Here is a 17,056-nt window from a genome sequence, read left to right as displayed (position 1 = left end):
TCTCCCCCAGCGGAGCCCCTCCATAAATCAGATGCCCCCCCATAGGAGTGCTCCTTTACAGTGTTGTATAAATATACTGTATTCACGACAATGTGCAACTCCCACCGTCTAAGAAAAGACCAAATACAGCCAAAAGCAACCACCTTCCACATCCAGAAACAAGCTCTGTCCACATCCAGAAATGAAAGCTACAAGATCACCCCACAATCCGTCTAATAACAAGCGTTTTCGGACCCTACGACGTTGTGCGCATGCGCAGAGAGTCAGGAAGAATCTTACATTTAGATTCTCTCTCCTCGCAGCTGACGAACTGAGCATGCCCAGTCGATACGTCACACCAGCTGATCAGGATATCAGCTAAAGTGATGTGGTGTACTGCGCATGCGCAGTGCATAGGATGCATTTCTCTATGAGAGACATTATTCAACAGGACACCGGCACCCATGCCTGGGGTCGCCTACCCCTCATCTATCCCATAGTTTGTAGATGCTTTGGTGTTTCTGCAAACCAATCAATAATACACACTTATTGGGATTTTTTTACCAAAAACATGTAGCAGAATACATATTAGACTAAATTGATGAAGAAATTTGATTTTTTAAATGTTTTTATTGGATATGTTTTATAACAAAAGCTAAAAAAATATATTAAAAAAAAAATTAAAAAATATATATATTTTTTTATTTTATAGCGCTAAAAATGCAGTGGGGATCAAATACCACCAGAAGAAGCTTTGTGGGAAAATTGCTATATATTGAATGTATGTACCGTGTTTCATGACGACCCAATTGTCAGTTAAAGTAACACAGTGTCGTATCACAAAAAATGGCCTGGCCATGAAGGGGGGTAAATCTTCAGATGGTTATATAACCAATTTCCTTTTCATCATGATGTACTCATCTCCACTTTTCATGTCATTGCACTTAGTGCTCCGCATGTCTTCTCCACATCCGTCTTTCCCTCTTTCTCTCTTCTAATGTTGGGAGGTATAATTCTCATTACTACTGCAAAACGAATCTCCTCCCTTCTGTACTCTGATCTCCGTGTCCTATAATATTCATCCAGCCTCACCCTGTGTAGGAGGACGTCACCCCTCCCCCATCCACATTCCTCTCCGGTGTCAGAGACTTTCAGTCTCGTTTCTCTTCTGCTGTCAGCGATGGCGTCTGGTGATCTGAGAGCTGAGTTGGAATGTTCCGTCTGTCTGAACATTTATACCGATCCTGTAACCCTGAGATGTGGTCACAACTTCTGCCGGGTCTGTATTGATGGTGTGCTGGATACACAGGAGGGGTCTGGAGGATATTCCTGTCCTGAATGCAGAGAGAAGTTTCCGGATCGGCCTGCACTGCAGAAGAACATGAAACTACGTAACATAGCAGAGACTTTCCTGTCTCCTCATCAAGATCAAGAGGAGTCCGGGGTCTTCTGTACTCACTGTGTGGACTCTCCTGTACCTGCTGTTAGATCCTGTCTGCTCTGTGAAGTTTCTCTATGTGATAAACACCTGAGAGTCCACAAAAAGTCCCCAGAACACGTCTTATGTGACCCCACCTTGTCCATGGAGAGCAGGAAATGCTCCGTCCATAAGAAGATCCTGGAGTATTACTGTACTGAGGATGAGACCTGTATCTGTATGTCTTGTTGTATGATTGGAGAACACACAGGACATAAGATGGAGACACTGGATGAGGCTTCTGAGAAGAAGAAGGAGACACTGAGGAATGTTCTGCAGAAACTTCTGACAAAGAGAGAGGAGACGGAGGAAAGAGTCCAGAGTCTGCAGGAACACCGGAGGAAAGTAGAAGAAGAAGCCGCTGGTGACACCGAGAGAGTCACTGCCCTGTTTAGAGATCTCAGGTAGACATGTGCACTGACAAAAAATTCATTTGTTTTCTTTTCATTCTTTTTTTGCTTTTATTTGAAATTCGGAAATTAGAAAATTCCGAAATTGAAAATCCGAATTTTTAATTCCTGAATTTCAGAATTTTTACAATTTCAGAATTTTCCATTTCTGAAGTTTTGGAATTCAAAATTTTGAAAATCCAAAAATTTTCAAATATGAAAAAAAAAGCAACAAAATCTGTAAAATTTGAAATAATAACTATTAAATTCTAGGTATTGGAATTTCCTTTCAAATTTGGCTGTTAGTGAATGTAACAAATACAAATGTATCTGAAGTTAGGAATTATTTGAAATAACGAATGCCGCATCTAAACAAATGGAATGGAACAAATTCATAATTAATAATAAAAAGGTTTTGTTATTATTATTGCTATTTATTATTATTAGATTGCTACTTTTGTTTAGATTCGTTATTTCAGATAATTTGTAAATTTAGATGAATTCATACTCGTTACGTTCAGTTAAATTTGAAAGAAAATTCCACTATCTCTAATTTAATATTTATTATTTCAGATTTTCAGATTTTCATTCTTTTGAATTTTCAAATTTTCATTCTTACTTTGGGAATTTCAGATTTCCAAATTTTTGAATTTTCAAATTTATGAAATTTCAAATTTTTGAATTTCCTAATTTCAAATTTTTAGAATTTCCGAATTTCCAAAATTTCAAATCTCTGAAATTTTGAATTTCCAAAATTTCGAATTTTCAAATGAGAATTTTGGAAATATCGAATTTCTTAAATTTTGAATTTCAGAATTTTGGAAATTTGACATTTAAATAGGGATGCACCGAATGGGTTTTTTGGTGCCGAAACCGATACCGAAAATGAAAAATACACTAGGCCGAAAACCGAAACAGATACCGAAACAGCACCGATACCGAAAATGACTGTTTTCAAAAAATATTTTTATACAGGAGATGGTCAGAGACTGGGGACATGGTACAGGAGGTGGTCAGAGGCTGGGGACATGGTACAGGAGGTGGTCAGAGGCTGGGGACATGGTACAGGAGGTGGTCAGAGGCTGGGGACATGGTACAGGAGGTGGTCAGAGGCTGGGGACATGGTACAGGAGGTGGTCAGAGGCTGGGGACATGGTACAGGAGGTGGTCAGAGCCTGGCGACACGGTACAGGAGGTGGTCAGAGCCTGGCGACACGGTACAGGAGGTGGTCAGAGCCTGGCGACACGGTACAGGAGGTGTTCAGAGCCTGGCGACACGGTACAGGAGGTGGTCAGAGCCTGGCGACACGGTACAGGAGGTGGTCAGAGACTGGCGACCTGATAAGAGATAAGTGCAGCCAGTGTGTGTGGCCCCCTGTGATGCAGCCAGTGTGTGTGGCCCCCTGTTATGCAGCCAGTGTGTGTTGCCCCCTGTGATGCAGCCAGTGTGTGTGGCCCCCTGTGATGCAGCCAGTGTGTGTGGCCCCCTGTGATGCAGCCAGTGTGTGTGGCCCCCTGTGATGCAGCCAGTGTGTGTGGCCCCCTGTGATGCAGCCAGTGTGTGTGGCCCCCTGTGATGCAGCCAGTGTGTGTGGCCCCCTGTGATGCAGCCAGTGTGTGTGGCCCCCTGTGATGCAGCCAGTGTGTGTGGCCCCCTGTGATGCAGCCAGTGTGTGTGGCCCTCTGTGATGCAGCCAGTGTGTGTGGCCCCCTGTGATGCAGCCAGTGTGTGTTGCCCCCTGTGATGCAGACAGCGATGCCCCTCTGCAGTGAAGAGAGCCGTCTGGTTGAATAGAGCGCTCTATTCAACCAGACGGCTCTCTTCACTGCAGAGGGGCATCGCTGGCTGCATCAGTCCTGCGCTATTCACCCCCATCATGGGAGGCACCAGGGGCGGGGCGGGGGCGGAGTTCCGCCCAGGCCCCGCCCCATTTTCGGCTCAATTATCGGCTGTTTTTTCCTTTCGGCAAATTGCCGAAAAGGGCATTTTCGGCCGATATGTTTCGGCGGCCGAAATTTCGGTGCATCCCTACATTTAAATATTCGAAACTCGGAAATTCTAAATTAGAATCCCAGAAATTCGAAACTCAGAAAATTCTAAATTCTGACATTTTAAATTTGGAAATTCAAAATTTGAAACTCAGATATTCGAAATTCTGAAATTTTAAATTTGGAAATTGGAACTTGGAAATTCAGAAATTCAAAATAAGAAAGTCGGAAATTAGAAAATTCAGAATTTAGCCAAAAAATAATGAAGTATAGCCTCCCATATAATAACTATTCATATAGAAAGTACCATCATCCAGTAATAATTCAAGGGGAAAGGAGGTAGATTGAAAATTGTGAAGGTAGGGGAGATGTGATAAAGAGCTCCCTATACCAATTCCAAATTCAATCATACCAAAAGCATGTTGGACTATACCGGTACTTGATTCAATACATAAAACTCAGAAAATATATAATAAAAAAGTACAAATTTTAATACAAGGAAAGAATTTTTTCACAAGCAAAAAACAATATATTGATACAGCGAAACATATTATATTTAAAAAGCTAGTGTATCCCAGATTTCTTGTGTACAGTTACTCATAATCGAGTTCCGTTCTAGGAGTACATTTTGGAGATTCCTCGACTAGTTTCGCGGAATTTATCCGCTTCATCTGGAGGTAGTCTGAGAATTAGACATGTGCAAAGGGAAAAAATTTGTTTCGTTTCGTTTCGTTTTAATTCGTTAATTCATTAATTTCGTTTAGTTATATTCGTTAACTTCCTTAAATTCGTTTTCGGATTTCGTTTAGTTTTCTACCGAATTCGAAAAATCGGCCCCATTCGAAAATATTTCAACCAAATTCGAAAATATTTCTACTGCATTCGAAATTATTTCAACATGATTCAACATTATTTCAACCACATTCGAAAATATTTTGTGACCCGATTTAGGGCCATGTATCTCGGGGTCACTTGGTGCTAGAAACTCCAAATTTGGATATGTTGTAGTGCTAGTACTATTGTGTTTGCATACCAAATTTGGGGTTTCTAGCTATAAGTGACCCCGAGATATGTGGCCCCAAAATCGGGTCGCAAAATGTCATTCTCTGCTCTAATAACTAATAACATTTTGCGACCCGATTTTGGGGCCACATATCTCGGGGTCACTTATAGCTAGAAACCCCAAATTTGATATGCAAACGCAATAATACTGGCACTACAACATATCCAAATTTTAAGTGTCTAGCACCAAGTGACCCCGAGATACATGGCCCTAAATTCGGGTCACAAAATATTTTCGAATGTGGTTGAAATAATTTCGAATGCAGTTGAAATAATTTCGAATCATGTCGAATTCATTCGAATTCATTCGTTATATTTCTTTCGTATTCGTTGTAATTTGTTATTTTTTTTATTCAGACATTCGGATGCATCCGAATGTCCGAAAGATGCAAAATTCGGCTGAATTTCGATTCGTTACGAAACGAATTGCACAAGCCTACTGAGAATTAAAATATACATTAGAAAATTCATATACTTATACAGTCATATAGATATATATCGCAAAATAAACAAGATCAAAAGAAATATAAAATTAAATTTACAAAAAAGAAGGGATTGTAGGGGAATTTGTTACGAAGAACAAAGGGGGAAAAAATAAATAAATAAATAAATAAATAAAAAAAAAGAAAAAAAGAAAAAAAGAAAAAAAGAAAGAAGGGGGAAGCAGGCGTCCGAGTCCCCTCAAATTTTCTCACCCCGGCGGGCATGGGGGATATAATGCACGTGATGGAACATGGTAAAATCAGAAAGAAAAAAAAAACCCATATAATGAAAAAATTGTATTATATAACCATAAATTAAGAAAGTAAAATTAATCAAGACTATATAGCTGTACCTGACAAGGAAAATGTCTCAATCCAGAAATTGGCAGTGTGTGGATCACCATCTTGAGGATCCATGTTATCTGTAATTGCAGGATATAGAGACTAATATATTCCCCAACTGTACAAAGTTGGTCAGTGAGGATGAATGCTCCTCAGTTTCAGCAGTTCAAAAGCAGGCAAATATTCCTGCAATAAGTATAAAAATTAAGTATAATATAAATGGACACATCAAGGAGCCATAATATGAATAGGTAGTGAGGTGAACCATAATAGATCCAATAAGTAATCACATACCTGGTTTGCAGATGTCATGAGTGAAACGGAGGAGCAGCAAAATTCCAATCCACCATATAGAGTGCAGATCCATAACTAGCGGTCAATCCAGACTGCTGTTATATGGGATCCCCAACAGGATGTGATGTCAGACAATCAACACACTGTCAACACCTCCACACTGAACAGGTGGACTCCAGGAAGGCGTCACACAGGAAGTGTGCTAGGGAAGGGTGGAAGACAACAGATGTACTGATGTCTAGCCCTTAGAACCTGCAAGCCAAAAGGGGAAAGAAACAAAGGTGACTGCCCCTCCTGGCCAGGAGGTGTACATGTCCGCCAGGGGGAGAAAGAGGAAGGAAACGAACGGCTAAAACAGAAAAAATGGGGAAAAAAAAATTAATAAAAAAAAAATAAAAAAAAAATAAAAAAAATAAAAATAGGAAAAATATATCAAAAAAGTCTACGTAACAAAGACTCCAATAATACACTTATAATGAAACAAAGAATATAATAAATAACATAATAACCAAATAGTATAATTCATATACATATATATATATATATATATATATATATATATATATAATGGATGAGAAAAAGAAAAAAAAAATTATTTTACATTATTACAAATTAGGGGTTGTCAACGATATCAACAAGGGGGGGGGGGGGGGAGGAGGGGAAGGGGCGATCCAGGAGGAGAACAAAAAAAAACAAAAAAAAGGAAATTCTTAGATTTATTGTAAAAACGAAGTTTTTGAAATAGCGCTAGGGTTATGAGGGAAATTGGGTTGTGGTACATCAGAAAATTGGGAAGGTGACGACAGTGGGGAAGGAAATTCCTCCACACTGCCCTCATCATATAGGAGCATGCGGTCGCGAAGTGCCCTAAATTCAGCTATAGTGAAATGTTTGGTGCTTTCAGTGAGTTGTCGTTCCAAATTAGAATTAGTGTGATCTTTACTAAACATGAATTTGAATGTGAGATTACGTGCAAATAGGTGTAGGTCTGTTAATAGTCTCAGTGATTTGAAGGCGGTCTAAAGGGCGAAAGCCCAGGCCCAGATGAAGTACTGATAGTTCATCTTTAGAGAATGAATAAGGAGTAAGGTTTGCGATATTGTGGTTGGTGTTGAATTGGGAGTGTATAGTGGGGTTTGTGAGGGTTTTTTTCATATATAAATCCAGGTTGACTTGGTGTTTCCTCAAATCTAAAAAAAAAAAAAAAAAAAAAAAAGGAAAAAATATTTTTTTGATCCTCATTAATTTTGGTCTATTTATTTGTTATAAGGGAGGAATTAAGTGATTTAGGGATAGTGCTGTGTGAAGTAAGTTGACTAGTGGGAACCTCCACTGTATGTGGTGTGTCACTACAGGTTTGTATAGTAGGTGTACGAGCATGGGATATGTTTTTATGTCGTCTTGAATCTTATATTCATTCAAACAAATAGTTTGTATACAGTGGTGTGAAAAAGTGTTTGCCCCCTTCCTCATTTCCTGTTCCTTTGCATGTTTGTCACACTTAAGTGTTTCGGAACATCAAACCAATTTAAACAATAGTCAAGGACAACACAAGTAAACACAAAATGCAATTTGTAAATGAAGGTGTTTATTATTAAAGGTGAAAAAAAATCCAAACCATCATGGCCCTGTGTGAAAAAGTGATTGCCCCCTAAACCTAATAACTGGTTGGGCCACCCTTAGCAGCAACAACTGCAACCAAGCGTTTGCGATAACGTGCAATGAGGCTTTTACAGCGTCCTGGAGGAATTTTGGCCCACTCATCTTTGCAGAATTGTCCTAATTCAGTTACATTAGAGGGTTTTCGAGCATGAACGGCCTTTTTAAGGTCATACCACAACATCTCAATAGGATTCAGGTCAGGACTTTGGCTAGGCCACTCCAAAGTCTTCATTTTGTTTTTCTTCAGCCATTCGGTGGTGGACTTACTGGTGTGTTTAGGATCATTGTCCTGCTGCAGAACCTAAGTTCGTTTCAGCTTGAGTACACGAACAGATGGTCGGACATTCTCCTTCAGGATCTCTTGGTAGACAGCAGAATTCATAGTTCCTTTTATCACGGCAAGTCTTCCAGGTCCTGAAGCAGCAAAACAGCCCCAGACCATCACACTACCACCACCATATCTTACTGTTGGTATAATGTTCTTTTTCTGAAATGCAGTGTTCCTTCTACGCCAGATATACTTGGACACACACCTTCCAAAGAGTTCCACTTTTGTCTCATCGGTCCACAGAATGTTGTCCCAAAAGTCTTGGGGATCATCAAGATGTGTTGTGGAGAAATTGAGACGAGCTTTGATGTTCTTTTTGCTCAGCAGTGGTTTTCTCCTTGGAGCTCTGCCATGCAGGCCATTTTTGCCCAGTCTTTTCCTGATGGTGGAGGCATGAACGCTGACCTTAACTGAGGCAAGTGAGGCCTGCAGTTCCTTGGACGTTGTTGTGGGGTCTTTTGTGACCTCTTGGATGAGTCGTCGCTGCGCTCTTGGGGTAATTTTGGGCGGCCGGCCACTCCTGGGAAGGTTCACCACTGTTCCATGTCTTCGCCATTTGTGGATAATGGCTCTCACTGTGGTTCGCTGGATTCCCAAAGCTTTGGAAATGGCTTTATAACCCTTTCCAGACTGATAGATCTCAATTACTTTCTTTCTCAATTGTTCCTGAATTTCTTTGGGTCTCGGCATGATGTGTAGCTTTTAAGGATCTTCTGGTGGACCTTACTGTGTCAAGCAGCTCCTATTTAAGTGATGCCTTGATTGTGAACAGGTGTGGCAATAATCAGGCCTGGGTGTGGCTAGAGAAATTGAACTCAGGTGTGGACAACCACAGTTATAGTATGTTTTAACAAGGGGGGCAATCACTTTTTCACACAGGGCCATGATGGTTTGGATTTTTTTTCACCTTTAATAATAAACACCTTCATTTACAAATTGCATTTTGTGTTTACTTGTGTTGTCCTTGACTATTGTTTAAATTGGTTTGATGTTCCGAAACACTTAAGTGTGACAAACATGCAAAGGAACAGGAAATGAGGAAGGGGGCAAACACTTTTTCACACCACTGTATTGGTCATAAAGCTCGTCCATTCCATCCTTTAAAATTCCATGGTGAAAAGTGTTTTTTACTATGAATGTTACTACATGTTTATGATATCTGGGACGATCCAGGAGGAAAAACACTAGTTTGTTTGTTTTTTCTTTTTCCCCCCTTCCCCTTTTTTCCTCCTTTTTTTTTTTTTTTTCTTTTTTTTTTTCCTTACTTTTCACCGTGGAATTTTAAAGGATGGAATGGACGAGCTTTATGACCAATATACAAACTATTTGTTTGAATGAATATAAGATTCAAGACGACATAAAAACATATCCCATGCTCGTACACCTACTATACAAACCTGTAGTGACACACCACATACAGTGGAGGTTCCCACTAGTCAACTTACTTCACACAGCACTATCCCTAAATCACTTAATTCCTCCCTTATAACAAATAAATAGACCAAAATTAATGAGGATCAAAAAAATATTTTTTTTTTTTTTTTTTTTTTTTTTTTTTTTAGATTTGAGGAAACACCAAGTCAACCTGGATTTATATATGAAAAAAACCCTCACAAACCCCACTATACACTCCCAATTCAACACCAACCACAATATCGCAAACCTTACTCCTTATTCATTCTCTAAAGATGAACTATCAGTACTTCATCTGGGCCTGGGCTTTCGCCCTTTAGACCGCCTTCAAATCACTGAGACTATTAACAGACCTACACCTATTTGCACGTAATCTCACATTCAAATTCATGTTTAGTAAAGATCACACTAATTCTAATTTGGAACGACAACTCACTGAAAGCACCAAACATTTCACTATAGCTGAATTTAGGGCACTTCGCGACCGCATGCTCCTATATGATGAGGGCAGTGTGGAGGAATTTCCTTCCCCACTGTCATCACCTTCCCAATTTTCTGATGTACCACAACCCAATTTCCCTCATAACCCTAGCGCTATTTCAAAAACTTCGTTTTTACAATAAATCTAAGAATTTCCTTTTGTTTTTGTTTTTTTTGTTCTCCTTCTGGATCGCCCCTTCCCCTCCTCCCCCCCCCCCCCCCCCCCTTGTTGATATCGTTGACAACCCCTAAGTTGTAATAATGTAAAAGAATTTTTTTTTTCTTTTTTTCATCCATTATATATATATATATATATATATATATATATATATGTATATGAATTATACTATTTGGTTATTATGTTGTTTATTATATTCTTTGTTTCATTATAAGTGTATTATTGGAGTCTTTGTTACGTAGACTTTTTTGATATATTTTTCCTATTTTTATTTTTTTTTATTTATTTTTTATTAATTTTTTTTTCCCCATTTTTTCTGTTTTAGCCGTTCGTTTCCTTCCTCTTTCTCCCCCTGGCGGACATGTACACCTCCTGGCCAGGAGGGGCAGTCACCTTTGTTTCTTTCCCCTTTTGGCTTGCAGGTTCTAAGGGCTAGACATCAGTACATCTGTTGTCTTCCACCCTTCCCTAGCACACTTCCTGTGTGACGCCTTCCTGGAGTCCACCTGTTCAGTGTGGAGGTGTTGACAGTGTGTTGATTGTCTGACATCACATCCTGTTGGGGATCCCATATAACAGCAGTCTGGATTGACCGCTAGTTATGGATCTGCACTCTATATGGTGGATTGGAATTTTGCTGCTCCTCCGTTTCACTCATGACATCTGCAAACCAGGTATGTGATTACTTATTGGATCTATTATGGTTCACCTCACTACCTATTCATATTATGGCTCCTTGATGTGTCCATTTATATTATACTTAATTTTTATACTTATTGCAGGAATATTTGCCTGCTTTTGAACTGCTGAAACTGAGGAGCATTCATCCTCACTGACCAACTTTGTACAGTTGGGGAATATATTAGTCTCTATATCCTGCAATTACAGATAACATGGATCCTCAAGATGGTGATCCACACACTGCCAATTTCTGGATTGAGACATTTTCCTTGTCAGGTACAGCTATATAGTCTTGATTAATTTTACTTTCTTAATTTATGGTTATATAATACAATTTTTTCATTATATGGGGTTTTTTTTTTTTTCTGATTTTACCATGTTCCATCACGTGCATTATATCCCCCATGCCCGCCGGGGTGAGAAAATTTGAGGGGACTCGGACGCCTGCTTCCCCCTTCTTTCTTTTTTATTTTTATTTATTTATTTTTTTTGTTTTTTTTTTTCCCCCCTTTGTTCTTCGTAACAAATTCCCCTACAATCCCTTCTTTTTTGTAAATTTAATTGTATATTTCTTTTGATCTTGTTTATTTTGCGATATATATCTATATGACTGTATAAGTATATGAATTTTCTAATGTATATTTTAATTCTCAGACTACCTCCAGATGAAGCGGATAAATTCCGCGAAACTAGTCGAGGAATCTCCAAAATGTACTCCTAGAACGGATCTCGATTATGAGTAACTGTACACAAGAAATCTGGGATACACTAGCTTTTTAAATATAATCTGTTTCGCTGTATCAATATATTGTTTTTTGCTTGTGAAAAAATTCTTTCCTTGTATTAAAATTTGTACTTTTTTATTATATATTTTCTGAGTTTTATCTATTGAATCAAGTACCGGTATAGTCCAACATGCTTTTGGTATGATTGAATTTGGAATTGGTATAGGGAGCTCTTTATCACATCTCCCCTACCTTCACAATTTTTTCAATCTACCTCCTTTCCCCTAAAATTCAGAATTTGTAATTTCAGAAATGGAAAAATTTGAAAATTTCGAAATTGACAGATTTGTCAAAATTCGTTAAACTAATTTGGAACTAAACAAATTGCACATGTCTAATCTCAGGAGACGTCTGGAAGACCTGGAGAAGAGAGTCCTGAGGGACATCTCCGGGAGGGCAGAGCGGATCTCCATCTCCATCCGGGATCTGGAAATAAAGAAGGAGGAGCTGTCCAGGAAGTTGCGTCACATTGAGGAGCTGTGTAACGTGACGGATCCACTGACTGTCTTACAGGAATCAGACACAGGTGACTTGTGTGATACTGAGGATGGAGATAATGAGGACAGAGAGAGACATGAGGAGCTCCTCCATGATGGAGGGGGTCTGGATGTGGCGGGGGTCTTACACACAGGTGTATCTGATATAATAACAGAGATAAATGTATTCTATATACAGGGAGCTGCAGACATATTACTGGATGGAAACACAGCTAATAATTATCTACAGATATCAGATGACAGGAAAACTGTATCCAAGTCAGATAGAAACCAGAATCACCCAGAAACACCAGAGAGATTCCAGCATTGTCCTCAGGTGTTGAGCAGTCGGAGTTTCTCCTCAGGGAGACATTACTGGGAAGTGGATGTCGGGGGGTCAGAAGACTGGAGAGTCGGGATGTGTTACCCCAGTATAGGGAGGAGAGGGGAGGGGACAGGGATTGGAAGGAATAAGAAGTCCTGGGGATTGCACAGTTGTATTTATCAGTATTGTGTGATACATGACAGTAAATGGACCTTCTTACCCCCCAATCCCCCCAGTAACAGAGTCAGGATATATCTGGATTATGAGGCCGGGCGGATCTCCTTTTATGATCTGTGTGACCCGATCCGACATCTCCACACCTTCACCACCACCTTCACTGAGCCCCTCCATGCTGGGATAGGTGTATGGGAAGGTTGTATAAAGATATGTGGGGGGAGGCGGGAGATGTGAAGCTCCGCCCACAGTCTGGTGATGTCAGAAGAAGGAGGGGAATTCATTTTATATTCATCCAATAGTATATAGCAGTGGGCGGGGCTTCCTGCAGGGTTTTCTACTATAAATAAATGTGAGATTTCTTACTGATCGCTGTGATTGGGTAGAATATCTGTCCAATTATTGGAGTAAACAATAACATGTTCCTATTGGTCAGTGAGAAATCTCTATCTATCTATCTATCTATCTATCTATCTATCTATCTATCTATCTATCTATCTATCTATCTATCTATCTATCTATCTATCTATCTCTCCCATGACAATCTGACATAATACTTTCTGTGTTTTGTCACAGTATTTGACATCAGCCATCTCCTCCCCCTCCTGCCCCTCCCCTCTCTGCCCCTCCCCCACATGGGGTCCCTCTGTATGGGGCAGGGGCAGCCATGATCAGACATAGAGGGGGGTGGGTTCACTGTGATGGGATAGGATGGGGTCACCTCTCCTCTCTGCCCCTCCCCCTCCTCATCCATACAATCTATACTACAAAGAGATGGAAATAAATGGAACAATCTGAGAGGAAATCTATGAAGACGTCATCTAGAGATTTATTACTGGAAGAAAAAAATGTGATCATAGAGCCCAGACTGTTTTTAGGCAGAGTGGGTCAGGATTAGATCCCCTGTCAGGTTTTTTTCTTCTATCCGGGGCTCCATTGCAGAGATTTACCCTCACTTCCTGTCCCGGTGACAACATTTATCTAGACAGGAAATGAGGGGAACTCTCCAACAGGAACACAGACTGAAATAAGAATGATATGTTTAGTATAATAAGGAAGGAGAAGGATTAGAGCCCCTGTCAGATGTTTATATGTCTCTGTCCCTGTACAGATTTCTCTCCCTCCTTGTATTGGTGTCACCAGGACAGGAAGTGAGAGGAAATCTCTCTAAGGCTGGGATCACATTGCTGTGCAGATCACATGTCATGTCTGTGTGATGTGAATTCAGCCGTACAAACTGTGTGACTGAAATCACATTCACACCAGAATGGTGCCGGACCCTTTTTTTGGTCCTCACTGGAATCGGATCACATTGGGTGTCACATCTATACAATCCGATTCCTGCACCATTTCAGCGTTTGCACTGCGATCTGCGAAGTGATCTGGGGGTGTCATTAACTTTCCATTGACCCCCCCACCCCCCCCGCAGCGGTTCTCAGATGTCAGTGTGACCGTCCGGTGATTGAGGTGTGATGAGGGAACCCGCACAGGAATCGCACTGGTTCCCGCGACCCACAAGTCTCATCCCAGCCTAAGGCTCCATTCACACCTATGCAGGGGGCTTTTCAGCCTTTCTGATGTGCTTTTTGCTGTGATTTCCACAGGTTTTTATACCGTGATAATTTCATTTTGTGTTTTTATACATTTTTTGGGGGGAGGGGATTTGTTGCTGGGCAGATTAACCACTTGCCGACCAGCGCACGCCGATGTACGTCGGCAGAATGGCACGGGCAGGCAAATGGGCGTACATGTACATCCCTTTAAATTTGCCACCCTGCCATCGGGAGCGCGCCTCCGGGACCCCCGTGAGTCCGGTCGCGGGACCCGTGGACTCAATCTCCGCGGGCATACCCGCGATCGTCTCACGGAGCGGCCGAATGTAAACAGCATTTCTCCATTCTGCCTAGCAACTAGTGACGCTGATCTCTGCTCCATGTGATTGGAGCAGAGATCAGTGTTCACTAAATTAAACCCCAACCCCCCCACAGTTAGTAACACACCCCTAGGAACACTTAACCCCTACACTGCCACCCACTGGTTAACCCCTTCACTGCCAGTGTCATTTACACCGGAATCACTGCATTTATATAGCAGTGATTGCTGTATAAATGACAATGGTCCCAAAAATGTGTCAAAAATGTCCGATGTGTCCGCCACAATGTCGCAGTTACAATAAAAATCGTTAATCGCTGCCATTACTAGTGAAAAAAAATAAGAAATTATCAATAAAAATGGCATAAAACTATCCCTATTTTGTAAACGCTATAACTATTGCGCAAAGCAATCAATAATCGCTTATTGCGATTTTTTTATTTTTATTTTTTACCAAAAATATGTAGAAGAATACGTATCGGCCTAAACTGAGGGAAAAAATGTTTTTTTATATATTTTTTGGGGATATTTATTATAACAAAAAGTAAAAAATATTGCATTTTTTTCAAAATTGTTGCTCTTTTTTTGTTTATAGCGCAAAAAGTAAAAACTGCAGAGGTGATCAAATACCACCAAAAGAAAGTTCTATTTGTGGGAAAAAAAGAACGCCAATTTCATTTGGGAGCCACGAGGCACGACTGCGCAATTGTCAGTTAAAGCGACGCAGTGCCGAATCGCAAAAAGTGGTCTGGTCTTTGACCAGCAAAATGGTCCGGTCTGTAAGTGGTTAAACCACTTGGTGCCCACACTACAGCCGAAAGACGGCTACAGCTCTGTCTTAAAATGCCGGGAGGGCGTCCATGTACATCCTCCCGTTCTCACACTGCCCATCCCCCCTTGGGATTCGACTGATTACAGATCAGGTAAAGGGCCAATCACAGCGAGCCCTTTACCATGTGATCAGATGTCAGCCAATTTACAGCTAATCATGGAAGGAAACAGGAGACGGTCAACAGCTTTTTTTGCCCTCATGCTGTCAGTTTTCTGAAAAGAAGAAAGTCGTTACCCTTATTACTTAGGGACCCTTTATGTGTCACGCTACTTTAGGGTTCCAAGTTACATTAATAAGTCTCTTTGTCATTTGCTCACTTAGGGCAGTCACAGCCCCCGGCCCACTTCTACCCCCTTTTATAGCCTCCCATCAATCCATGTCAGAGCTCTGAGTCCTCACCCATGTAAGATAAATGTTGGGTTATGTCGGAGCTTACACAGGATTGATGATGTCACCCCTCCATCATGTGACAGTATGTAAGTCCTGTGATTGGCCGCTCAGGCCTGAACACTGCATGCTGGGAGAAGGTCACATGATCCCTCAATACCCGGGAAACTGGGGACTTAGTGAGGACTTTGATGAAGGAACAATAAAGGAAAGTATAAGTATGTGTGTACGGCTCTTGGGTCACCTACAGAAGGGGGCGGGCGTTCCCAATACATGAGCACTGTGTATAGTGAGACGGGACGGTGAAGAATTGTATAGAGTGCTGGAGCTGAGAGAGAGCACAGAGTGTAATATGACTTATTGTCTGTGTCCGAGCTGTGATGTCATAGTAGAGAAATGGCTACCGAGGGACCCAATGTGGAAAGTACAGATAGAGGCGTACTGGCCCTTTAAGAACAAATCTATCTCTATCTATCTATATATCTATAGGAATATAATGTGTAGACAGCATAAGTCCTTATTATTAATACATTTACAATGAGTTTATTCTATTGATTATTTTATTGTGTGAGGAAATAGAAATGAATAATAGATCTACAAATAAAAAGAGATGAAAATCGATGGAAAAATCTCAAAGGAAATATATGAAGAAATGATCCCGAGATTTACTAATGAAAGAAATAATGGGATTTATCACTAATATAATGATATCACTATAATAATGTATGATTACTAGAACTGGAATGTGTCCCCAATATAATGTGTCCCCATAGAATGGATCACCAATAGAATTCTATGGGATCTCTTTTATAATGGATCCTAATATATTGTATTATGTGATGGTGTATTATAATCACTAGATGTGTCCTGGTGATGGGGAAGGATTAGGAAATGAAATGTTATTGTGAAATAAAGATTCTTTATGAAATCATTATTATTATTATTATGGGTTTATATAGAGCCTATATTTTATACAGGGCTTTACAACATGAAGACAGACATTATGAAGGCAGACATTACAATTACAGTGTAATAGAGGAGGAATCAGAGAGCCCTGCACCTTTAGAGCTTACAATCTAGAAGGGAGAGTCAAGACATACAAAAGGTAATAACTGTGGGGGATGGGCTGATGGAGAAAATAAATGTACAGTTGTTAGGTGGGGGCAGGGTAGGCCTCTCTGAAGAGATGAGTTTTCAGGGATCGTCTGAAAGTGGACAGAGTAGGAGATAGTCGGACAGATTGGAGTAGCGAGTTCCAGAGGATGGAAGAGGCTCAGGAGAAGTCCCAGAGGTCACTATGGGGTGAGGTGATGAGGGAATTAGAGAGCGGGAGGTCTTGGGAGGAATGAAGAGAGCGGTTTGGTTGATATTTTGAGACTAGCTTAGTGATGTAGCTGAAGCCAAGTTGTGGATGGTTTTGTAAGTTATTGTTAGTATTTTGAATTTGAT

General features: G+C 40.5%; 1 protein-coding gene across 1 annotated transcript; it reads left to right on the top strand.

Annotated features, from left to right (window-relative positions):
• The first annotated feature begins 888 nt into the window (after positions 1–888).
• LOC143962077 (E3 ubiquitin-protein ligase TRIM11-like) lies at positions 889–16,538 on the top strand. Its single transcript, XM_077471410.1, has 2 exons — positions 889–1,860; positions 11,886–16,538. The coding sequence occupies exons 1-2, from the start codon at positions 1,160–1,162 to the stop codon at positions 12,751–12,753; spliced, it is 1,569 nt and encodes a 522-aa protein (XP_077327536.1). The 5' UTR covers positions 889–1,159; the 3' UTR covers positions 12,754–16,538.
• The last annotated feature ends 518 nt before the right edge of the window (positions 16,539–17,056 follow it).

The sequence above is a fragment of the Lithobates pipiens genome, unplaced genomic scaffold, assembly GCF_037356315.1.
Source record: "Lithobates pipiens isolate NorthernLeopardFrog02 unplaced genomic scaffold, aLitPip1_a1.2 Scaffold_8, whole genome shotgun sequence".
NCBI lineage: Eukaryota > Metazoa > Chordata > Amphibia > Anura > Ranidae > Lithobates > Lithobates pipiens.
This window is presented reverse-complemented; position numbering and strand designations above follow the sequence as displayed.

What these genes read in the sequence shown, in the direction of transcription:
- LOC143962077 (XM_077471410.1), top strand. Translation starts at nt 1,160, where the DNA reads ATGGCGTCTGGTGATCTGAGAGCTGAGTTGGAATGTTCCGTCTGTCTG. An exon ending in GCCCTGTTTAGAGATCTCAG is followed by an intron (nt 1,861 to 11,885) that starts GTAGACATGTGC and finishes GTCTAATCTCAG; the next exon opens with GAGACGTCTGGAAGACCTGG.